A 26,206-nucleotide genomic window follows, 5' to 3' on the forward strand; every position below is an offset into this window, starting at 1 on the left:
TTAAAACTAATTTATGTAAACTTTATTTTGAAATGCAGTTCCTCACGAAAGAAGTACCAATGAGTTTGGAAGCCATAACATATGTGAGACATTCTTGGTCCACATATTTCATAAATTTTTATAACTTTAGGATAGTTGATCAATAGTGTAAGGATTATATGTAATTTGATTAGTGTTTGTAATGTACATTTTGATCAATATATATTTGATTCTCTAAATTTATGTATTTGTCTGGTTGGGTATATATAATTGAACAGGTTAATTTATATGAGAATTAGCATTAAACAGATTGTACTAAAAAAAACACCACTATTTACAAGGGCGACTATTTACCATAGTCGCACTTATAAATCCAGCGTAGGATTTACAAGTGCAACTATGGTAATAAGCGCACTTGTAAATGCATTATCCCTAAATCCTAATTCAGAAGCATATACAAGTGCAACTACCAGAAATAGTCGCCCTTGTAAATAGTATTTACAAATGCGGCTATAAAGCCGCACTTGTATCTCTTCGATTTACGAATGCGTGCTGATCAAATGCAGCTCTATAGCCGCCCTTGTAAATGTAAAATAGTCACCCTTGTTTAGTCTTTCTGCACTAGTGTGAGAGAAAAAAAAAACCTCTAACTTTGAAATAATTATGATTAACATTTATATTAATGCATTTTCTAATTAATTTATGCTACTTGTTTTACAATATTAAAAAAATATAAAAAAAAAATTACGAGTTATATCCACTTTGTGTCATTCTAATAAATCCTAGAATTATTAATGTCTAGTTCGATGTTTACCTCTTCAACATTATTTTGAACATTTTCTTTGAATAAAGATTTACTTATTAAGTATAATAGATATTTTTAAAGATTTGAAAGATGTTTCTTTTTTATTTAAACATATTTTTAAAACTAAAGTGTACTATTTTTAATATTTTTATCAAAAATAAGAAAAATGTATATTTAATCTCCCTATTTTTAGTATGCAAGTAAAGTAAAATTCTTGCACAAATTAATTCTTAATAAATCATCAATTATTTTCACCTTTATTTTCTTAAAAACTAAAATGGATATTTAGAGAGGAATTAATAATATAGCATTCCAAATTGAGCATTAAATGCTAGATTTGTATTTAAAAAAAAAAGAATTATGTTTTCTTTCTAACATTGTTTTTAAATTTATAACTCACATAAATCAAAGTAGAATGAAATTACCATTCTAGCTCTAGCATAGTGTGTCCATATTCATTTTCTTTCATTATAACACTCGGTAATAGTGTACTATATATTAAGATTAGTTTAAAAACACATCTTAATTATATTTAGTTGAGAAGCATTTTCTTTGGGATTTATTTTATTTAGGTCCGTTTAGTATATTTGTCCTATGTAGTAGTAATGAAAGGTAAAATTCATTAACATATCTTATCAGCATGTGACCAATTACAAAATATTCAAAATCCTAATACTAGTTTTAATTCATTGATATATATGCTGATTCAATTTGGTAACACATTATTTAAGATATTCAAACCTTCTCTCTCTCAAACACATATGAATATACATTTCATCTCCCAATCATATACATTTGTATATTTGTAATGTTAATAAAATTTAATTTTAAAGATTAAAATAATTAATTATTATAAATTAAAAATTAGTTTTTATTATTATTTTAGATATTAATAGTATTAATAGTTAAAATCTTAGTAATTAATTTAAATATCTATTTAAAATTATTTTATAAATTTTATTAATAATAAAAGATACTTTTAATACTAATTAATAATTTTTTAGTCTTTAAAATAATATTTAATTTAGACTAATTATTTTTATCTTTAAATTTAATTATTATCTAATATTGTTTTAATGAGAACTCTATACTAAATTATAACTATTAAAAAGAGATTTTTTAAAACAAGAAAAGGAAATTTGAAAAGTACATTAAATAAATAATAATGATGAAGTAGGATGTTTCATCTTCTGATATAAGAAAGTAGCATTTCTGATATTTATAGCGGGGACAGAAAAGTATAGAAGTAGAAGTGAGAAATGACATGATTGAAGGTGCAGAAGAAAGAGGAAGTTTTGTCGAAGTATGATTGGGAGATGAGAAGTTTGGGGGGGTGGTATGTGGTCCCAGACGAGGGAATGCATGATGAGATGTGACATGGGAGGTTTGAATTATTACTTTTGATGATAAAATACATATTTCCTGGGATCTCACTGTTACTATGTCTCTCTACAAGAGAAACCTAGAGAGCCCTGCTTTATCACCTGTTTCCTTAACATCTTTCTCTATCTGCTCTCTGTACTCTCTAAAACTAAACTTTCTGTACACTGCTGGCATCATCTCGCTCTCTATCACTGCATCTTTCCTAGGGTTATAGAAATATGCCACTGAGAACCTCTCTTCCTTCTCACCTCCCACCACCTGGTGTTTAGCACTTATGTACATGTCATTGCTCACTGCCTGCACATATCATTAAATCAAAACACTATTATAATTCTTTAGTAATCATATTTCATCATTTCTAAACTAATTCAACCTAGTAGCTGGTGGGTTCTTGTTGTAAACATCCTGTCATGGACTCTTAATCCACTCCCCCCCTTCTTTTTTATCTTTTTTTCATGCTTATATCATTGATGTAGATTAGGCCCATTTTTGTCCACCTTGGTCTGCCGGAAGATTTTCATTGGTTACTAGTAAGAAATTCAAACTGAGGTAAAACCAGTGTTTGAAATTATTAAGGGAAAAGTTGTGTGTATGTATACTCAAATTTATCTCATCACTCTTTATGCAGATATTAATTTCTCCAAAGGACCCACAGACATGAGTTATCTTAAAAGATAGATAGATAGATAGCCCAGAATATATATCACATCCACATTTTTACCTAATACAATCCTTGTTTGGGAGGTCATTAATGATTTTCGTGTATTCTTTTTCTTCCACATGTTTTCTTGCTTGTGGAATAATCTCTGCATTTTAAGTATCGTATGCTGCATATTATCTATCTTCTGAACTTTAACTTCACCAGATTAAACTATTATCTGCAAATATTTATTTTTTGGCCTTTTCATATACACATTGAAAATATTCTCTAAAATTAAGAGCGATGATGAGAGTTTCCTCATGTTAAATATAAAAATATTTGCATTTTCTTTTTCATTGCCTTTATACCTATTGGAAAGAGTTTAATTCTCTAGATATGTTAGGTGACTGACCCAGTGATCCTGTATGAAAACAAAATACCTATTTTATTAATGATTCTTTACATTTGCACAGAGATAATCATTACATCTTTTAATTAGTTCCTAAATTCGACCAATCCTTCATATATACTCAACCAAAAAAGATATCCTTCATATGGTTAGATTCCCTAATACGTGTGTTGGACTTAGATTCAACTCTGAACTAATCGCTTAAACTGAAAAGTTATGTCAAAGGTGATATAAGAAAAGTAAATGGAGGAATTTCCAATTATTATATTTCCTTTGGAAATAATAGCCCTTTTGAAAATACTCTTTCCTACTTATTAATTTCATTACTATCTCCATCACAACTTTTTTTAACTAGTATAATTAGGGTTTTCTATTTCTAATTAACCAAACTTGATATATTTTTATTGAAGTTTCAGTCACTTAAGATTGATTACGAAATTAATCTTAAATTCAATTAATACTTAATCACATTTAAAATTCATGGTCTCTCTCAAGATTTGTTAAACCAAAACTTTCTCCCACAAGCTATTTGACAGGCATAGCAAAACTATGAGCTGTTGTTATTGCATAAGAATAAAGTAATGAGAATGGTGAGATCATTACCTGGAATAAATCACCAATATTAACAACAAGTGCTTGAGGGTTAGGTTTGACACCGATCCACTTTCCATCTTTCATTAATTGCAACCCCCCAATAGGGTCTTGGTTCAGTATAGTGAGGAAACTAGAGTCAGTGTGAGGTAAGAGGCCAAACACCCTTGAATGGAGTGGACATGGTGGATATCTGTTCAGCCGAAGAAAGCAAGTGTTTGCTGAACAATTCTCTTGGAAATAACTGAATTTGATGTTCAGTTTCTGAGCAAGAATCTGCACTAAGCTTTCTGCCAGTGGAGCAACTACAGATGCAAAAGCCTCAATACTTGATCTAGATTTACCATCACAATTGGTTAGAACAATTATGCATTAGAAAGTAAAATAAGAGAAACTGTAAAGACAATTCAGTGGTCCTCAAAGGTTGTAAAATAATTCATCACTCCAAATAAACCCATCGTACAGATCATAAAAAAAGAGACGTACATAAACAAACGTTTGGTCACCTTCAATTGTTGCCTCAAAGTACATGCAATAATAACTTTATGTGCAAAAGGCAGCCACCATCATTTTCTTCAAACAAGCAAAAAAAAACACTTTACAACAAAGATCTACATTAATTGTGTAATGATTTATTGTTTGGATAGTGCATGCTGTTAAGATATCAGAAAAAATATAGATTATCCAGTCAAATAGGTCAACCACAAAGTATCCACGCCTTTCAGGTTTTTGAGAGATTGTAAATAGTTTGATCACAACAGATCGTACCTTTCAGACTCAGATAAACATTACATAAGTACTAATATTTGAGTCACAGTTTTTTTTTAATAAACTATACATGTTATATTCAAAAAGCATAGTTGATAAAGTTATTCCTTGGCATTATTTTTCTTTGAGCTAACATAACAGAAGAGAGAATGAGTTCCAAACCCCACATTAATTCAAGCCTCATATCTTTACCATTCCATGTTCTGCAGCATGCTGTGACCCTAACATGCAGTTGCTTTCCCAACCAGAATTTGAGAAGATTAGATCACAATTAACAATGCAGTGTCTATATATATATATATATATATACCTGAGACTTTGGTGCTGGTCCTCCATCCTAGCTATATCTGGAAGAAACAAGTGGAAGGCTTCTGACCATGAAATTTGGCTCCAGTTTGTGGCAAATGGATTGCCCCACCTGTAACTTCTGGGAGGTAAATTCAAGAAATTTTCTCTGGATTTTGTTGCAAAAGGGTTGCGGAACACGTCCATTTGCTCATGCCGCAGATTGTGAAGCAGTTCTTGTGAAACCCCATGATTCAGAACCTGGAAAAACCCCCACGTTCTCGCAGCTCCACTTATTTCTTTCATGCACTCCTCCCTCTCAACATGGTCCAGGCTTAACCGGCTTAGATCAATTAGAGGAAGCTCACACCACTCGGATTTGTCGTTTCTTATGCCACTGCCACCAACATCAACACCAACAGCGTGCGAGTTTTGTAGAAGGAGGGGCTTGTAGACATCAAAAAATGGAGGTTCATAATCCATTTGAGATAGAGTGAGTTCTCCAAATACTTGGAATTAACCTTTCAAAAACCGAAGTTGCACATATATTCCCTTAGAAATGGATGGAAATACACTTTTGTAACTTCTAGGTATGGTTAAATACACTTTTCATAGAGAAAAACTATAACTATTTAATATTTATGAAATGAAATATATAAACGTATACATTTAGTATGAGTTGTTTACTTAAAAAGTTTTTATACATTTAATATAAAGGTAATTTTATTTATATTATGATTGAGTGAAATTTATGTTTTGGTCCTAGAGTTTTAAGTGAAAGAAGATTTCAAATAAATTAGCTTTAGCTACATCTGTAAAATATTTAGTTAAAGTGGGAATTTGAGGATTGTAAGTAGAAAAAACTTTACATATAACCAATTTTCTTTTCATTTTAAAAACAGACAACTTAATCAGCTCAAAAGTATTTAGAGATATCAAAGTTTAATATATTTCAACTTAAATGACCGAGAAAACACTTTTTTTATTTCATTTTTTAATTCACAACTTTTCTATTCCTTTCAAATACCATTACTTGAAAATATTTCCAATTCAACTTTTCTTTAAATTAGATTCTTGATATATCAAAAAGAGATATTTTTATAGAGCACTAATACGTTAACACCATAAACATTAAAAACATCTATTTAACAATTTAATAAATTACTATTTTCATTATATTTATTTTAATTTTTAATTAAAAATATTATTATATTATTATAAAGATTTGTGAAATGAAGTAATATTAATATATATATATATATATATATTATTATAAAAGATTTATTCAAACAAGTGTTGGAGATCCCACATCGACTAGAGATGAGAGCCTTTCATAGTATATAAGTGGGTGTAAACCTCATCCCATTGAGCTGGTTTTATGGAGTTGAGTTAGGCTTAAAGTCCACTTCGTAATATGGTATCAGAGCCATTTCGAGCTTATCCTAGCGAGTATTTGTTGGGCCTATCGTGTCACCCCCTATCGGGCCGCTATCGGACCACCCAAAATATATAGTCCCACGCACGAGCTTCTATCTATCACTCTCGGCGTGAGAGGTGTGTTGGAGATCCCACATCGACTAGAGATAAGAACATTTCATAATATATAAATGGGTGAGATTGAGTTAGGCTTAAAGTCCACTTCGTAATAACAAGGTTTTTTCATTTTTATATATGAATAAAGTTTGTTTCACATTTATTTTTCTCTCACTTTTATTTTGTCATCCCTTATAGTAATAAAATATTATATTTAATTAATAGAAATAAATATAAATAAAATTTTAAAATAAAATAATAATATTATTGGTTGTGAAATGAGAGTGTAAAAAATGTATAGAAGGTAAGGTCAAAATAATAATATTAGAATTATAATAAAAAAAATATGAGTTCTCAATATATATTATTTTTTTATATTGTAATTTTATATTGAGTAATGATAATTTGAGAATCTTCTCTCATTTTTACATTCAACTTACACCTCAAACAATTATTATAATATTTTATTAATAAAAGTATATGTGTGGATGTAATTTTTGAATAACGGTGTCAAAAGATATTTATTCCATTATATTTTATTTAAATTTAATTTTAAGACCACCATCATCTCAATTAACCCTAATTTGATTTTTTTATAAATTTATATTTAATGCTCTATATAAATAAAAGACTGTGTATCATGATTCAAGTAAAAAAAATTTAAATTCGATCCAAACTTTGAAGGTTTATTATCTTTAATTTACTTCTGTATATTTAATATAATATTTAATATTTAATATTGATAATAAATAGACTATTATCTTTAATCTAAATTTAATTTATAAAATTTATTGTTATTTAAATATCTATATAATATATGTGACACTTGCTAGATAATAAAGATTTGAATATGATAGAAAAAAATAGTAAGTCCTTAATAAAATTTGTCACGTAGGAATTTAAAGTTCGTAAGATTTTTTTTTCTAATTATTGATTTTAAAATATAATAATTCAGTCTCGTGTAAAATTCTTATTCATTTTTTTTAGTATCTCATTTTAATATAAATTTTTTAATTTTACTTTAAACATCCAAGATAGAAGGTTATGTGTTACGGTTTTGTTGGTGTTTTGGTGGATAAGGAGGATTTACATTTTTGTTAGGATTCCATTAGGAATCTATTGGGAATTTAGAGATTCGTTAGAGATCATTTGGCCATTTAGAAGATTCATTAAAATGTGAGAGATGGGAAAAGGGTGATGCGTGGGTAGAAATTATTATCAATGAAAATCATATGAAAGAATTTGGAATTTTTTTAATTTCACACAAAAAAATAATGAAAAAAATATTACGTTCAAATTATTTATAGATGAAATATGTTGTAGATAATTTTGAATTGTACTGAAAGACTCAAATATTTGTAGGTAAGATCATGGGTAAATATATTGATCAATGATAAATTTCAGTACATAATAATTTGTAAATAATTTCCATATTTCTTATGTTTTTTAGAAGAATTTGCTTCCTTATAATCTGAGTTAAAGTAATTCAATAATGATCCTAGTTAGAATACTTCAACAGAGATTAATTATAACTCATAGTTCTTTATTTTTTTTTGCTAATCATTAGACAAACTTTTACTTCATTTTGGTTCTTACTAAAGGTCTTTCTGAATAGTCATAAGACTATAATTATTTTGCTTTCATGTCTCTAGCTTCTTACATTTCAAGTAGATTGCATCTATTTTCATCCTTGAATAATTTATTAGCTATTTTAATAAAATAAAATAAAAAGTTAAGTATGTGTATAAAATGACAACAAAAAATTCACAAATTATGTAAAAAAGTAAGAGAAATTTAGTATTTTATTCACGATCACATTTTCTATGTCCCCTTTTTTCTCTCACGAGTATTTTATAATTTGTATGAAGTAGAAAAAATAGTATTTATATTTGAAATATAAGTAAAGAGTTATAAAAACGTGATTGTTATAAAATTTATAAAATGAGATAAGATTGAGAGAAAATAAAATAAGAGATATGGTATTTAGAAATTAGGTTATGTAAGATGTAAAGAAGTAATAAGTGATGTGATTGATGGAGCGTACCACAATTGATCCCGACAATGGACTTACATTATAAGTTTGGAGAGAAAACAAACTAATGGGGACCCAACCACGCTCTTGCTTCCTCTTTTAACCTCACTTTCAGTAGTCTTAATTACTTGAAGGATTTCTTAATTATTATCAGATACCAACTTTAATATGCAAAGAAGATCAGGAGAATGTTAAACAAATATGCACACAAATCACACCTAGGGGATAATGTTCTTTTTACCAATTTACTTCTTAAAATTACAATAGCTAATTAAATTTACTTCAAATTATCAATTTAATAAAATAACACGATAATCCTTACAATTGGAAATTCTGAATCAATTGGGTTTCTTTATTATTTTTTAATTTTTATTTAATATTGTTAAAAAATAATATATTGATAGTTAACTATTTTTACTTCAAGTTCATTAAGATTTATTTGAGGTATTTTATGTTTTAAAATTTGGTAATTTACTTTGATATCAAATTTTATATAATGTAGGACTTTTGGGTGTACTTGAATAAATCTTTAGTTAAGAATTATGGGTAAGAGTACGTAACAGTAGAAACTTTAAACTCCTTTTTATATCCTCATAAATAATTGTTATGATATATAGAAGTATAATTATGTCAAGTCATTATATATAAGGTATTTTTTTATAAATTAGATGTTTTTGAAATGATTTAGTCTTTTAAGATCTCTTATGGGTTTTATGAAAGAGGATGTTTACAACTTATCTTTGATCTTAATTCCAGACTTTTATCTTATTTCTAAATATTTTTTTTAATAAAGATTAAAACCAGTAGGAATAACATGGAATTTTTTTTTTTCTACAAACAACATCAATGTTTTTAAATCACATCAATTAGAATAGTCATTAAACTGAATTAGGTATTGTTCACTATTAGAGTTCGATGTTCATGATACAATTTTATTCTTAAAAATTATTAATGATATAAAAAATAAATGCGATTTTTCATCAACAAAGAATGAAATTAATTAAAATTATATATGTTTAATGTTGACTAATTATTTTTTATCGCTAAATTTGATTATTATTTAATGATTTTCTTGTAATGTATGCTCAATGTTAGCTAGTGTATGTTATGTAGTTATGAAAGATTAAACAAGAGAGCAACTATCAAAGTTTACTATATTTTTTTTTAAGAGATATGGTTTAAAATTGTAACTCTTTGTACACATATTTATGTATAAAAACTTTATTTTTAAGATGTTTTATATATTAGTTTGCGCATCCTTTCAATATTCTACTTTATTTATTTTTTTATGATAAAAAAATTATATATTTATTGAAAAAAACCACCCTAATAATATTTAAAATTAAGTTTTAAAAAAAAGAGTGGAACTCAACCTTTGGAAATTCGTTAAAATATAAGTTTCTCTAGTTTTTTATTTTATTTTATTGGAGGAACTAATACGGTGACATTTTTAGAGGGACTAGTAAATTGAAATTCTAATGCAAAATTAATAAGCTAAAAAAAAAAAGATATGAAAAAAAAACATTACTATTCTACCTAAACTTTTTAAATTTTTATCATTTACTTACGTAAATATTTTTACATATTTTTATTTTATAACTGAATATAATTTTAAATTTCTCGTTAATAACTCTTAAATATACTATAATTATAAATTAATAAATTTAGTAACTCTTAATCATATATGTTAAAATCAACCTTAAAATCACGTATACTTAAAAAGTGTTGAAATCCCTTTCATTCGCAATTGCATATAGTGATCCCCACGAGCAATTAATTGAAAATGGGGTCACTGGTCCACGAATACCAGACACTCATTAAGGATTGGGGTCAAAGGAATTTCCTTTATATTTCTCCACTCTATTTTTTTTTATCATATTTTAATTTTCAAAATAAAATTCTTTTATAATTTCACCCTCAATTTTTAATTGGGTTGCCGAAAATATTTTTAAAATAATTATTTTTTTTTGGATGTAATAAAAAGTTAATTCTTAATTATAAAAAGTATCGTGCAGCTGAAAAAAAATAATGATTCGAAACAAAATTTTAAATTCATAAAGCAACTTATTTTTTCAGTTTCTTTATGATGTTAAATTATTATTTCAAACATGCAGACAGTATTACAAAATCTTCTTTTTTAAAACACAATTAAAATTTCTTCAAATTGTTTTTTAAAACACACTCCCTAATTTTGTGCTTGGATACTTGAATTGATTTGCTTTAAATTTTTCACATTTAAAAAAAATATTTAGATAAATTAAATTTATTTTCTTAAAATATAAATTTTCAGTTTAAGTAAGATAATCTAATTATATATATATATATATATATATATATAAATAAATAAATAAAAAGAGAGAATAAATTATTTTAGGATAAATTTTATAAATGGTTATACAATCAACAACTGTAAGTAAAAAGAAACAAACTATCCAACTTTTAAATTATTTATATCACCATGGATGTATTGAAAATTAATAAAAAAAATAAAATAATTCATATTCAGTGTATTTTAAAAATATATATATTATTTTAATAAAATAATTTTGTGCTTGTATAAAAATAATATAAAGAAATTGTTGATGGAAAGGTGATTGGAAGCAAAAAGTAAATGATGAAGAAGCAACTGGCACAGAGTTGATGTTATGGTTTAAAGTTGAAAAACATGAGTGGGTAGGGATGATGATGAGCCACGTGATAATTAAATGGCACAAGGTAGAGAAGCACAGTATTAATGAAGGATAGATAGGGTAGGTTGGTCACATTGGATGGCCATGGAATTGTTTGTGTCAGAAACGCATCACAACACACAAACACACCAAAACATATCTATCCTAACTGCCAATCCAACTTCCTATGGTTTTCGTTTTTCAGTTCGCCAGTTCCCATCACCAACCCATTATACACACTACTTCACTGCCTCTTTTCCTTATTATTCAACCACATCTTATTTCTCAAACCAAATTATTATTCCTAAAACATTCACTCATTTCCCTACTACGTTTATGCATTCTCAAGTAGAGGGTTTCTTAAATTATTAATATCAAAATCAATAAATTCTTTTATAAGAAAATAATAAAAAAACATTAAAAAGAAGATATGTTTCTTATTCTCTTATGTGTGTGGTTACATCACTTCATGTATAGAAAATATATAAAAAGTTTCTCTCTTCAAATTACAATCTAATTAGATAAGATACTAATTATGAAATTCTATAATTATTAAATTAATTACATATAATTAGATACGATATCATACAATATTATATACAATAATTATATATAATTTAATAATTATTATTTTCTTAATATCTTTCCAACCAACTTCAAACCTTAATTTCAGTCACATAAAAAAAATGCTAATAACCAATACCACACAAGCTGCACATTGAAATCACAATACAACCACCACTACATGCAAAACGTGCATTACCATTGATAAAAACAGACGCAAATGTAATAAACCGACACCTAAACATCAGATATATGTGGATTAAGTACCTGATGCTAAATCCATAACAAAGCTGCTTGGCGTTAGATGTTTGTAAAAAGAAAAATTTTTGTTTGTTGGAATTCTTGAACCTATATAACAATTTCATTTAAACAAGTAATACCATTCTAAATTCATTAAATCATCAAATTTAATTCCAAAATTCATTAAAATTTAAAATTAAAATCAGAACTCACTAATGTAAATTTCAAATATAACTATTAAATAAAATATAAAATTATAATTCTAAATTAAAAAGGAAGCAAGAGTTATTTAAACTATAGTATAAAATGCAAAATTACATAAAATTAATCCATAACCAAATCGAAAATTGGAAAAGAGTTATTTAAACTATAGTATAAAATGCAAAATTACATAAAATTAATCCATAACCAAATGATCCGGTCGGTCATCGGTAGTCGATGACGTCAGCAGAAGATACCCACGTGGACCACTCGCAGGGTGACACGTGGACCAGGTGACAGATAGATCGGGGTGAACGTGATCGGTTGTCACTAACCAAGTGACCACCGACAGATCAGGCGGCAGAGAAGTCAGAGGACAGATCACCCAGAACGGTGATCGGTGGTCAGTAACCAAGTGGCCACCAACAGACCAGTTCCCAGATGAACGCCTGGGGGCAGAACGCGAGAAGCAATAGAGCACTGATCAGTCATCGGGTGCATGGTCATCGGGGTCCCGTGTTACACGCAGTTAAACTGGGACTGAGGCTCCCAGCGAGAGCGTTACGCATGGACCTCGCATGAGCACGTCTCAGGGAATCGTGCACGAGAGTGGCCTGAGGGAGCTAGCAAACCGGTCAGTGATTGGTTATTCCCTCAACCCATTACGTGCGTGACACCGTGAAGGGTAAGCCGTTTACGCAGAGAGCAACGCTTGGTGAGTGTGCCTAGACCAGCCACACCTGGCGTTCTCCTGAGAGTATGCGATTTACCCAGATGGAAAAAATATGCTAAGTTACTCCGCAAGGGAATAACTTAGCACACAAAGAGAAGCGCTAGAGCCCTTCAAGTAGTGACACGTGTATGGATAGATGTGAGTTGCATGCCTCCACGTGTCATCATCTGAGAAGGGCGCGGTCCAGATAAAGGTGCACTCCGTACCGCTAAGGGTACAGACAAGCGCAGCCAAGCGCAGAGACGCGCAGACACGCACAGACACTCACACTCTACTGATTCTGGAGGTACGTTGTCTCAGAAAAGCATAACAGGGTTCTGACACATGCCAGAGGGGCATAACAGAATTCTGTTAGGCCCAGATACAGAGGGAGGGATAAAAGAGAATCAGGGGGCGATTCAAAAGGAGGAGAGAAAAAAAAGAGAGAGGAAGAGTTTTCACACACACTACTAGTTTTTCTCATTGGTGGTTCTGTGATCTAACTTGATCGTCGGAGTGCAAACGGCCGCTAGAGGCGCCGTCTGTGTGTTTTGCAGGTCGCGTTTGGAGATCCTAGAGAAGGTTCTGAGGGTGATTTTGCAGATAACACAGTCGCGTAGACGGGGCAGAGAGTGCTACGAAGCGATTCCTCCACGCTCGAGTTGTCGGCAGGATCACCAAACTAACAAATTGGAAAAAAAAATTATGCAACTCTTCTTTCAACAACGATGACTGACACCCACCTGTTAGAAATGTAGGCCTTCACTACAAAAATAATAAGATTTAGCTGTCATGAAAAGTGTGGGTCAACAGACAAACGCTATATGCATTGGTTAAGCCTATGCAAAGTGAACAAGAAAAAAAGTAAAATATGTCGGTCAAACACACGAAAAACCCACGTAAATAATTGTAAAAATTAATTAAGTAAAATTAATTTATTTGTGTCGGTTAAGGAAACACAAATGAGACACTAAATTTGGAGAAAAAAATAATTGCATTAAGTGTAGGTTAGGCCACCACTAAATAATTTCCAGAATTTTTAAAATTAATTTAACTTTGATGAAGGCTTATTGAAACGCAAAATATTTTAGAAATTATAAATTTATAATAGTTTAGTAATATGATGGTGAAAAATTAACACACATAACTTAAAATCGCACAAAATGAAATGAGGTAAGCTTTCACGGGTCCTTTGGTGGTCTCGTAGGTGTGACTACTTTTCATTCTCAACTCTCCCAAAACAGTCTTCTCTTCCAACTCCAACCAACCAGTCTTGGATACCACCACACCTTTTCCCTTTTCTATTTGTTTTCAACTCTTCTCGATTTCTCACCATCTCACTTTTTTATTCTTTCTGTTTCGTTTTCCTTTTATTTTCCAATCAATTGAGTGGATCACGCAAGTTCAAGATCGGAATCAACAGTAAGTCATCTTCTCGAACCCTAACCCTAATCCTCCATCCATTTATTTCTTCTCTTCTCTCTGTTTTTGCTTTGCAACAATTCCATCCATGAATACCAAGTCGCAGCTTTCATGACAATATAATGATCTTAGCGTTGCGAATCAACTGCATGGGTTTGGAGAATTTCGGAGCTTCGTAGTGGACCGCGACGTCGTCGTGCTCTGATTTGGTCGTAGAAGCTCGAAACCACCATCTTTGGGGGCGAGATACGTCAAGACTCGCGTTGCGGATGTGGTGGAGAAGTCGCAGACTTGTTTGAGTGAATTCTAAAGCTTTTTTGAGTAGCGATTGATCGGTAAGAAAGAAGGATGAAGCAACAATCGAGTGAAGGAAGAGGCGAGGATGATGCCGCTCTCTCTGATTTCCTCGCCTCCTTAATGGATTACACTCCCACGATAACTTTTTTCTCTATTCTTCCAATTTCTCATTTTGCACAATTTAATTCTTTGTTTAGATACCTGATGAATTGGTGGAGCATTACTTGGCCAAGAACGGTTTTCAGTGTCCCGATGTTCGATTGTGGGTTCCTTCTCTTATCTCCATTCACTATCAATTTTTCTTCATTTTCTATCCCACAAAATAAGGTTTCATGGAATTCGATTTAGGCAAAGTTTTTTTTCTTTTGGAGGAAACGCGTTATTGATTACCATAGTTTATGTTGGGTTTCTCTTGCCTTTTGTGGCAGTTATTGAAACATCTTGTATTTATTTTTAATCCATTCTTAGCCCTTGCATTTCTTCTTCATATACTATGAGCTTGATTGGAAACACTTATCATTTTTTCAGGACTAAATTGGTAGTTGTTGCCACTCAAAGTTTGTATCTTAAGTTGCAAAAAATGCACTTCAGTATGTTCATTTTACTTGTGTTTTTGGTTGAATCTTTACCTTCTAGCTTTTATTTTATTTATTTTTAACCTTGAATTACGACATCACAACTACCTATTCATGTGTTAGTTAAATTTAGAAATATTCTTATGTGTTGAAGTTGATTTCTGGTTTCCTAAAAATATTGAACTTGTTGCAAATGTTAATTCATTCATGTGAGAGCAGTTGAGGAGTGTTTGAACAACTGTTACGACTAAAATATCCTCCATGGAACGTTTCTTACATTTCCCTTTACGCCTTTTATGTTTAGGTTCACTACCTTGGGTGGAGACACTGTTGGACTGCTCTTATGAACGTTGGTTTAATTTCAGAGGGTACATGTCTCTTCTGGTTGAGATAAATTGGCATATTTTTTGTTGCAGATTTGATGATTTGATTGCTTTTCCTCTTCACGCGATGAAGGGTGGTTGCTGACTTTGTAGTTACACTCATCATCAATGCCTTGTGGCACTTCAACATTGCATGAATCAGTTTCTTTCTTGTTATCATCATTTGAAGTTTTTCCTGGTTCAAGTGGTGGCAACAACTCTTCCAACTTGAGACCATTTTTAAGACACAATTGCAAGTGTTTCTCTTCAAAAGGCCAGTTCTGAGAGATATTTGTGTGACCACAACCAAGAACATATTGTTTTATTGAGAAGGGTTTAACACTAGCTCCAGATTGCATAACCATAGTTAGGTTTTGGTTTTGGTTTTGGTTTTGGTTTTGTTGCTGAGACATCACTCACATGGAAGACTGCAACTTTGCATGTGGATCCCAAACTAAACTCGCTAAATTAATATCTAACCACAAATCTTGAAACTCCAGTTTTTGCCTATGACCACAGGAACACCACACATAAGATGTCCAAGAAAAAACTCCATAAAATGACTAGGTGCAATACCCGACGAGTGAGGTAAATCTTGAAGCTCCAGAGGAAGAGAAAGGGTCACACAAATGCTTTACATTCACATTTACAAATATTAAAAATGTCCTACCCTGTATATCTTTTTTTTATATATATATTTCACAATTTGCGTGGGTGTAACTCACGCTAACATTTTCTTTTATTTCATATTTTGTGTGACCTAACCCACAGTAACATTTTAAATTATTTCTTTATGGTGTCGGCCAAACTCATTCATGACTTTAATTTAGCATCCAAGAAACGTAGGCTAAACCTACGCTAGCTAAAATTATAAAAAAATAGTGTTAACTTTGTGGCGGCCAAGATGACGTAGTGAGTCTACTTGCGTCCACATTGTGTAGGTTTAACCTACTCAAAAAGTGTTCATATTGAGTAGGTTTAGCCTACTCAAATTGCGTCAGCTGTTGGGACCTACACAAAAATGTTTGCATCCAAGGTATTAGCTTCCATCTTTTCGGAGACACTAGGCCTACACTAACAATGATTTTGTGTAGGTTTTTGGCTATTTGTGTCTGTCTTAAGCCCACGCCATTTACCTTGTTTCTTGTAGTGCTTAAACAAAAGGGGGTGAATTGTTTATGAAAGATTTTCACAAATATTGAAGGTAGATTGAAAGACAATGAGGAATCAACTAATTAGAAATCAGTTCAGCCAAGTTCAAAACTGTTTTTAATGTGATTGCATAAAATCAACCAATTGTTTTTGCGAAACAATCGCTTGTTTATACCAACAGTTTTAAAAACAAAACAAAAAACAACTTTAAAAGAGAGAAAGGATAGAGAGATCAACACAAAGAGTTTATATTGGTTCATTCTTTACTAAGAGCTACATCCAGTCCTCAACAACCACTGAGAATTCACTAAGCAATCAAAAACCTTGATTACACACAACACACCAAAGTGGTGATCTTGAACCCTTCAAGAACACACACCACTTTTGGCAAATACACCACAAATTTCAGAACAACCTCTGAATCTACAAAACAACAATTCTCACAAAAATACAGTAGTTAAGAAAGAAGGAATAGAGTACACCTGGGTACAACAATACAAGAAAATCATGAAATAGAAACCAATTTTAGAAACAAAAAATAATTAGTTGCTATAGTGACTAAATTAGAGACCATTTTAAAAACTAAAAAAAAATTGGTTTCTAAATTAGTTTCTCTATTATTATTAGATGGTTTCTAATTAGCTACCAAGGTTTTTGCTACCAAATTTAGAATCTAAATAATTGGTAGTTAAAACCTTGGTAGCTAATTAGATACCAATTTAAAAACTATTTAACAATAATAGAAACTAATTTAGAAACCAAAAATGTTTTTAGTCTCTAAAATGGTCTCTAATTTAGTCACTACAACAACTAATTATTTCTAGTATCTAAAATTGGTTTTTATTTTATGATTTTCTTGTAGTGCAATCACATATTAAAGCAAGATGAATACAACACAATCATATTCCAGTCTCAAAAAAGATCCAAAGCTTTTAGCAATCTTGGAAGATTGATTTGAATAATTTCTCTTGAATTAATTCGAGACCAAGAGCGTAAAACAACTCATTTAAACTTCAATCAGGTGGTCAAAGCATTTAATGCAAGAGCCAAAACAATTTTAAATTAGCTAAAACAGATTAAAGCCACTTAACAAAAATCTATTAAGGTTTTCAGAAAAATAGTCGTTGAAAACATGAAACAATCGATTGAATTGGTTTGACAACAAAGTCAACCAAAGTCAAGCTTTTTCAAATCCTTTTCAAAATACACTAAGTGTAAAACAACCGATTGAATCGAAATTTCAACAGGTTGATTGTTCACTTTCCTTTGAAAACAAATCTTTTTTTCAAAATGATTAAAATCAAACAACGTTTGGATCGTCAATTAAAGTGGATTAACAAATTCAAACTACACAAGACACACACACACAACCAACAACAAGGTCTTCAAACAATCCACTTGGATTTGGAGACATCAAAGCACCTTGTTACCCTTTCAATCCCACAGATGACTTACTCTTCAATCTATTGCAATTTTATAACAACCATTCAAAATTCAAATTAAAAAAATATTACAACCTCACCACACTTTGCTTATCATAATGTAGCTCAGAGGACCTCACATATTTGAAGAAAATGGACACTTGTTGGTGTGAAGGTGTACTTGCGGAAGAACAAAATGGGAGTTGAAAAATGAAGAAATGGAGCAAATGGTGAGAACCTCAAATGACAATTTTTAAATGGTGGAAAGAAATATCACCTATCTGAGAACAAAGGCACCACAAAGAGGAGGGAGAATGGAGCTTCGCGAAGAAGATGAAGAATGGAGCCCCACGAAAAGGACGAAGAACAAAGTCATCACGGAGAGGAAAGAGAATGGAGCGTCACAAAGAGGACGAACGACGGTGACGCCGTCGAGATGAGGAAAAACGTTGGTAAGGAGACATTGCGGAGAGGAGTGAAATGCGATTAGGTTTTTCAAATTTGGGAATGAAAGAAAAAGGGGAAATTGAATTTCACAATTTATGACATACAATGCATCGGCCACACGGACGCAAAAATTGTCAAGCCCACACATAAGTGTTTAACCATGCCTCTGCCGGCCAGGTCCATACATAAGTGTTCAACAATGTTTGCGTTGACTAGACCGACACAAATAACCAATACATATGCGTCCCTTTAGCCGACGCATTTGACACTAGCCTTTTTTTCCTCCATTTACAATCGACTTAGTTGACTCTATATGTGTCCTTAAGAGTCAACACTATTCAAAGGTAGCTAATCTCGTGTTTTCTTGTAGTGCATGTTTACGTAAGTTTTCAACCATGGACATACACTTTTGAGTAACATGTTAGGAGGGAACAACACAATTTTATGATAATTATAAACTTAAACATAAGAGGAATAAGGGAGGAACAAAAAAGTAATGTGTACACAAGAAGCAAAAACAACAATGTAGGGTGGTTACACAATGAGGGAGAAAACAAAGTAGGGATGACATTTTAACCATGTGGCACAAAGAAGCTTTTCAATGTGATAGACATATTACAGGTAAAGGTTTTATTATGGTTCTTGGTGAACATTTAAGAACAAAATCACACATAATGGTTGTGAATGTGTACTCTCCTTGTAACTTAGGGCGAATAAAACTACTAAAAGTAGAATAAATAAAACTTTAGTATTAGAGAATTGGTTTAAAAAATGGCCCCATTGCAAACAGTTCATAAAACTTAAGGAAATTTCATATCATGTTCAAGGCAATGGCTTTAAAAGGTTCAAAGATAAGATGAAACTTTTAAAATATGATCTTAAGCAATGGAACCATGTCGTGTTTGGATGCATAAATACAGTTAAAAGAAGCATTATTAGGGAGATAAAGGAACTGGATCAAAAGGATGATGATAGTGTATTAGATGATAGTTTATTTCTAATTACACATTTGTCCTATTTATTTATTTATATTTATATCATTTAATTTATATACTAATCCTTTTTATTTATTTATATATATGTCATTTAATTTCTACACTAGTCCTTTTCATTTATATATATTTATGTCATTTAATTTATCTATATTGATCCTCTTTATTAATTTAAATTTATGTTATTTAATTTATGTTACATAGTGATTTTTTATTTATTTATATTTATGTCATTTAATTTATCTCCAGCTACACATTAAGTCTCTTTGTTAATTTATATTTTTGTTATTTTATTCGCTTGTGGTATATTGCCTATATCTATTTATTTTTCTAAATTTCTTGCTTTAATTTTAATTTAATTTTATTCTGTATTATTTTAAATATTATAATTTTTGAATTCAAAGAAATACATATAAACTGATAATAAATATTTTTTTTTATTAAATAAACTTGGATAAAAGAAACTTACATATATGCTCTATTATTATTTTTATACTTTTGAATAGTGTGTACAAATTATTGGTTAAGACAAATATGAAAATTTTTAATAGACACCATAGTATTTGATCCTTGAAAATATAAAAAAGTATATCAATTGAGAAAGAATTTTAGGTTTTGTCGCAATGAGTTGAAATCGTGTTAATGCCTGAGGGGATGGTGGTGTATAAGGAAGTAGTTACCAAGTATGGATAGTTCAAAATAATGTCCTAGGCTAGGATACTCATAGGCCAAACTTGGGACAATTTGATACCTCCTTAACATGGTTAGATAATGAGTATATATCTCATTAGTCATGATAAGTGTCTAATTTCAGTAATATTTCATATTAAAATATAGGAACTTATGAGGATTTATTGCTAATTTACATATAAAATAATCCCTAATTTATGAATTTATACCTTTTTACATTTTTTATGATCTTTATTTGAATAAGAGTATTTTATTCCCAAATTTGGTGTTAATTGCAGATTTCTAAGGAAGATTGGAGATTTGGATTAAAGATGAATGATTTAAGCTAAAAAGATAAAGATAGAAGGTCCCAGAATGGAAAAAGATGCAAAGGAAGATTGGGCTTTTTTTTATGTTTTATCATTTAGCCCATTAGCGCGACACAATAAACAACCTAACCCTAGAAAACTAGGATAAATAGAGGGCTAGAGGCTCAACCTTAGGGTGCCAGATTGAGAGGAAAACACCATAGAGTGAGTTGTAACCCAATTGGGAGAATGGAAGGTGATAGAAGTATGCGTAGCTAATTCTACCCTTTGGGATTGAGAGTAATCTACTCAAACTCTTATGTATTGAGGTGATATTTTATATATTAATATTCAGTTCTTGATTGATTATTGGTATTGTTGTTTTACTTTTAATTTTCCGTGACAAATTGAGAATCTTAAATCTGACCGGGAGGTATTTTTAGGGTTCGGACCTAACCAACAATACTTAACATATTTGAGTGCTAGGAATAGACTTGAAATATTAATTGCTATTAAACGTCTGAGCTTCGTTCTAAGTTGTTCTTATAATTATGCGAGGGATCGATAGTTAGGGGACATTCTTAAGGATTTTATATGCGAGGAATCGATATAAATGATTTTTATACGGGCATCAATTTCAATCAAAGAACTTAATATTAACATGCTAATCAAAATACTTGAGAGTGAGAGAGATGAAACTAATCCTTATTTTTCCAATTGAAACAACTAATTCTTTGTTTGTTTTCTTATTGATCAGTGCCAACACAATTAATTCAAAACTCTTTTAATTGTTCTGTTTTTATATTTAGCGATTATTGTACTCGATAATTCACTGTTCCTTGTGGGATCGATATCCGTCCTTAGGGACAATTATTACTTTTGACAAACACGGTGCACTTGCCGTAAAAAGTCATCAAGTCACTAGTACAAAAAAGCTCATTAACGACGATTAAAAGGGACATCTAAAGACGGTTCCTGAACCGTCGTTATTGCGTGTCGTTATAAATTAGTTGTTTCTAACGACGTTTCTAGAACCGTCGTTGTTATGCCAAATAATAATAATTTTTTTGAAAAAAAATACACTTATAACGACGGTTCTCCACTAGAACTATCGTTATAAGTGCTTTTAAAGACGATTCTAATAGAGAACCGTCATTATAAGTGTAATTTTTTTTATTATTATATATTTACTCTAATCTGCATAAAATATCAAATTTTCAAAACAATAGTACATGTAATATCATAATTTAAATATGAAATTCTACAAAATGTTCTATAAATATATGGAAAAGTTTTATGACTTTCTAAAGTGTTATACATGGTTACCTTAAAGTAAATCCAAGTGAGTTTCTTTTCATTTGCACTTACACTTTTCCTTCCACGCAACATGTTATATCCAGAATAAATACTGAAATAATAAGATTTCATCTTAGAACACACATATAATAACATTATATAGTGTAATGTATAAGTAATAAATTCGTAAATGTAATATAATCATAATGATTTGATAAATCTCTAATTTATACTAGAAAACATCATGGAAAATTTCATAATTTTCTGATAAGTGAGTATGACAACTAAAACCTCAAAATACCTAAAAAAATACCTAAATAATGCTAAAAATAATAAAAATGAAAGTAAATGATGAAATTTTGGAATTTTGGTGGGGCCAATCTCCTTCGAAAACATTACCTCATTTTGAACAACTTTCATTTTTTACGCGTCTCCATCCGACTTCTCTATCAAAAGTTATGACTGTTTGAAGTTTTGCCCACTAATTTTTGGCAACTCCAAATCTATCACTCTTCTCTTCAATCTGAGGACTCCTCCATCAAATATACACTAAGTCAAGTTCCCACAAAAAAATTTGGATAAAAAGTCAATTTCTACCTATTTTTAATGAATTTTACAATATGGTCTGCCTGCCTCAATCATGCAAACCAAACACCTTGCTTTGATTTTAGTGATGATACCTTACCTTGTTCCTCCATCTTGTTTCTCAAGACCCATTTTGTGCCTATTACATTACTATTAACTAATCAACAAAAACATTTCAAATATTTATTAAAAAATTTAAAATCCTAAACCCTAAATATACTAACCTTCTATAATGGAGGTGCTGGCGATGTGTGGGTGTGCGGAGGTGAAGGGTTGGCACGCATTCTCAGCATCAACGTAAATATTAACAAATTCAAAACTCTTTAAATAAAAATTGTCGATGGTTTCATGACCGGCGACGCGCGCGTGCAGTCAGAGGGGCATGTGTGCGAGCGATCGGGGGGGGGGGGGGGGGGCAGCGTGCGCGCGAGCAATCAAGGGGGAGTGCGGCAACAACGGCATGTGTGGTCACGGGGCGAGTGACGACGACAGCGCACGGTGACGAGGCACGAACGATGCGGTGGAGCAGCGTCTTTACTATGCGACTAGTGCGGTGGGAGACGACAGCGCGACGGGCTCTGACGAGTGTGGAGAAGAAAATAGTAGGGTTTGAGTGGAAAGGGGGTTTGAATGAGAGTGTATCGTGCAGTAAAGGAAAGTGAAGAATGAGAGGAAGATGAAGTGAGACACACGCATGCAGTGTAGCTAAAGTGTCAGGCTAGCTTATAATGACGGTTCACTAGGAACCATCTTTGTATCTCCAACAAACACACACATACCGACGGTTCAGGCGGGAACCGTCGTTATAAGTAGCGCAAATTTGAAAAAATTACAACAATGCCACTGACTCTCTTATTACGATTGTTCTTTCATAACCGTCTTTATAGGGTGTCATATTTAACATATTTTGTACTAGTGGGTGAGCTCATAAATGACCAATATTTAACAAAAATTATGATTCTACTAATGTTTTAATAAGAAATACTCAATTACCTAATCATTTTCTAAATAACTTTTGATGTTCATCTAAAGTGGAATATGGATTCATATGTTTGATGAAGTAAGATTGAGTCTTATGGTTGTAGGTTAAATCCTAACCCCCCGCCCCCCTATTGTGTGTATTGTATGTTAAGTCTATTAAGATTAATATTTAAAGCTTACAAAAATCTCTCTTTCTCATGTTTTTTATTTCACATGTACTTCTAATACGAGTGCAAGCAAAATATGTTCAATATTCTAACATGTTGACTCATGAAAAACTAATATGATATAACTCTTATTATATATATTTGTAATATTTTATGAGTAAGTATAATGAAAAAAAAAACTAGCATTTATGAACATGTATCAACAAAATAAATATGAATAATAAAATAAAATCAATAATACCAAAATGACAAAAATATCAATCTTGGAACACCGGTTAATACAATAGGCATTAAACAGTAAATATATTTTATTTCATTGCTACATTTTCAAATAAAAAATAAAATATTTTTAAATAATCTCATAATAAACTTCTCCAATTCACATGTTATCTGATCTATACTATAAATTACATTTAAAACCATACTATAAATAACATTTAAAATTAAAAATAATAAGTACTGGTGATTCAAATTTTTAAACAAAACTAATGAAAATTTTGAGTTTATTGCTTACCCAAATATTCTAGACTAGGTTGTGGTTTTATTGTTTTTTTTTATGGTGTAATAGTGGGTTTTTGCCTATTAAACTTAAATACAATATAACCATCTGCTACCGATATTGTTTTACCACGTGATGAACTTGGGTCATATATTTAGTCTGTCTCATTGCACATTTAAAAAGAAATTAAGTTTATATTCTTTTTATTTATATAAAAATGATAAATATAAAACATTTTAAAAATATTTCAACCTTAACACAAAAAAAATATTATGATTTAATTAATCTAAAAACAAGATTTAATTAATCTAAAAAAATCAGTAAACAAAGTCCCTTCCCTATTGATAAGGCTAAAACATAAAGGAATTACCAACACAGATATTACTCAAAATGCATGAACTGAAACTGGTGACAGCAAAGAAAGAAGTACATAGACTTGTAGAAAACCATGTTAAGTGGCTACTTCTGTAGGCGGAGAGAGACATACTACCAAAGTGAAGGAATTCTCACCATTCTCCCTCTTACATTATCCCCTTCCAACTCTTCATTCTGATGGTTGACATCACCATTAGAGAACGTATCCTACTTTCCCCTCATATTTAATTTTATGCACAATCATACTGCTTTTTCTATTCAATTAAAAACATATGAAAATATAAAAACATTCATGTAATATATGAAAATTTATTAATAAATATAATTGCAAGTGGTTTTTCTGTGTTACATTCTTTACAGAGTCATCAACATAATATTTGTAATTGTATATTTTCTATTTCATAAAATTAATATTATCTTTGTATATTGTCATCATCAACTTTAAATACTGTGCCAAATGCATGCGTTGAAAAAGAGAGAAGAAGAACTAAGCAATATCTATGTATTACAGGCATTTGTGTATAGTGAGTGATCGAGAAATGAATCCTATTTGAAAATAATTGAATCTTCTACGACTCTGCATAATAATAGCGAAATAATGTTAGTGTAACAGTAGAATAAATGCAAGTACATGCTTCAAAAACGAATTATTATGTGTGTAAAAATACACATGGAATATAACATATGTTCAATAATGTTTGAAAGAAATGAAGAAGAAAATGTTTGTAAGAAATGAAATGATGGATAAATAGATAGGATCAAAAGAAACAAGAAAACAGTTCATTGATTCATTGGTCGGCAAAATGTAGAACAGGTGAAGGTTTGAAGGACCAAAGATGGAAGAAACCCTGCTGATACAACGATGCTGCCATTCCATTCACATAAAATGTTGTCGGCAACTTCAATATCTGAGACATCATATCCTTCAACTTACATATTCTTTTCAGAAAATTGTTTAATATAATCAAATTTTACGTATTTTCTTTCTATTATTTTATTCTAGCATAACAGTAGATATAAATTATTGCGTCAAATTCAATGAGTAAATATTTTTTCGTACATTAATATTTTAGTAATTCTAAATTATTCATGATTTATTACATAAAAATATTAAAGTTGGCAAATTGTTGTGAAGAATATCAATCCCATATACATTTAATAGTAAAATACAAAAGAACAATTTTTAAGTTAAAATTTGTGACTATTAATATTTTATGTTTGTATCATGACATTTAAAATTAGTTTTTTTTTAAAACAAAATGTGTAGATAAAATTACAAATAAAGGAATAAAAGAATTTTTTTTATTTCTTTAATAAAGAAAGTGATAAAAGAATATCATTTTTTATTGGATCTCATGTTTTATTTTTCACTCAAATATTAAAAAAATTGTGAAAAGTAATGTTGAAGTTTTATTAACCATTCATGAATAATAATTTATGGATAAGACCGAATTTATTTATGAATAAATATATTTGTGAATAATAATTCATGTTGAATTTATATATATATATATATATATATATATATATATATATATATATATGAGTAATAATTTTGTAGATAAAAATAGAAATAGTAGATAATAATTCGTAGATAAATTTAATTTTTTTTTAGTGTTTTATAATAAATATATAAGTAATTTTATCATTGCAATGTAACTTAATCTTAATATATTTATTATATTTAAAATGCTGATTTTTTATAAAAAATCATGCGACTTTCAAAATATAATTTTCACTTTATTTTATTGTTACTTCTTTTTCACATATTCTTTCCTTAGTTCCATCATAAAATAAAGATGCATATTTATATGTGTGAAACCTGGACCAAAATATATGTTATGGGA

At 30.2% G+C, this 26,206-nt stretch overlaps 1 protein-coding gene across 1 annotated transcript; it reads right to left on the reverse strand.

Annotated features, from left to right (window-relative positions):
• Positions 1-1,947: 1,947 nt before the first annotated feature.
• LOC137834459 (gibberellin 2-beta-dioxygenase 8-like) lies at positions 1,948-5,406 on the reverse strand. Its single transcript, XM_068642507.1, has 3 exons — positions 4,886-5,406; positions 3,820-4,141; positions 1,948-2,464 (listed from the first exon to the last, which is right to left on the reverse strand). Exons 1-3 carry the CDS (start codon positions 5,341-5,343, stop codon positions 2,234-2,236), a joined length of 1,011 nt encoding a protein of 336 aa, XP_068498608.1. The 5' UTR covers positions 5,344-5,406; the 3' UTR covers positions 1,948-2,233.
• Between the last annotated feature and the right edge of the window lie 20,800 nt (positions 5,407-26,206).

This window comes from Phaseolus vulgaris, chromosome 5, assembly GCF_000499845.2.
Source record: "Phaseolus vulgaris cultivar G19833 chromosome 5, P. vulgaris v2.0, whole genome shotgun sequence".
Taxonomy (NCBI): domain Eukaryota; kingdom Viridiplantae; phylum Streptophyta; class Magnoliopsida; order Fabales; family Fabaceae; genus Phaseolus; species Phaseolus vulgaris.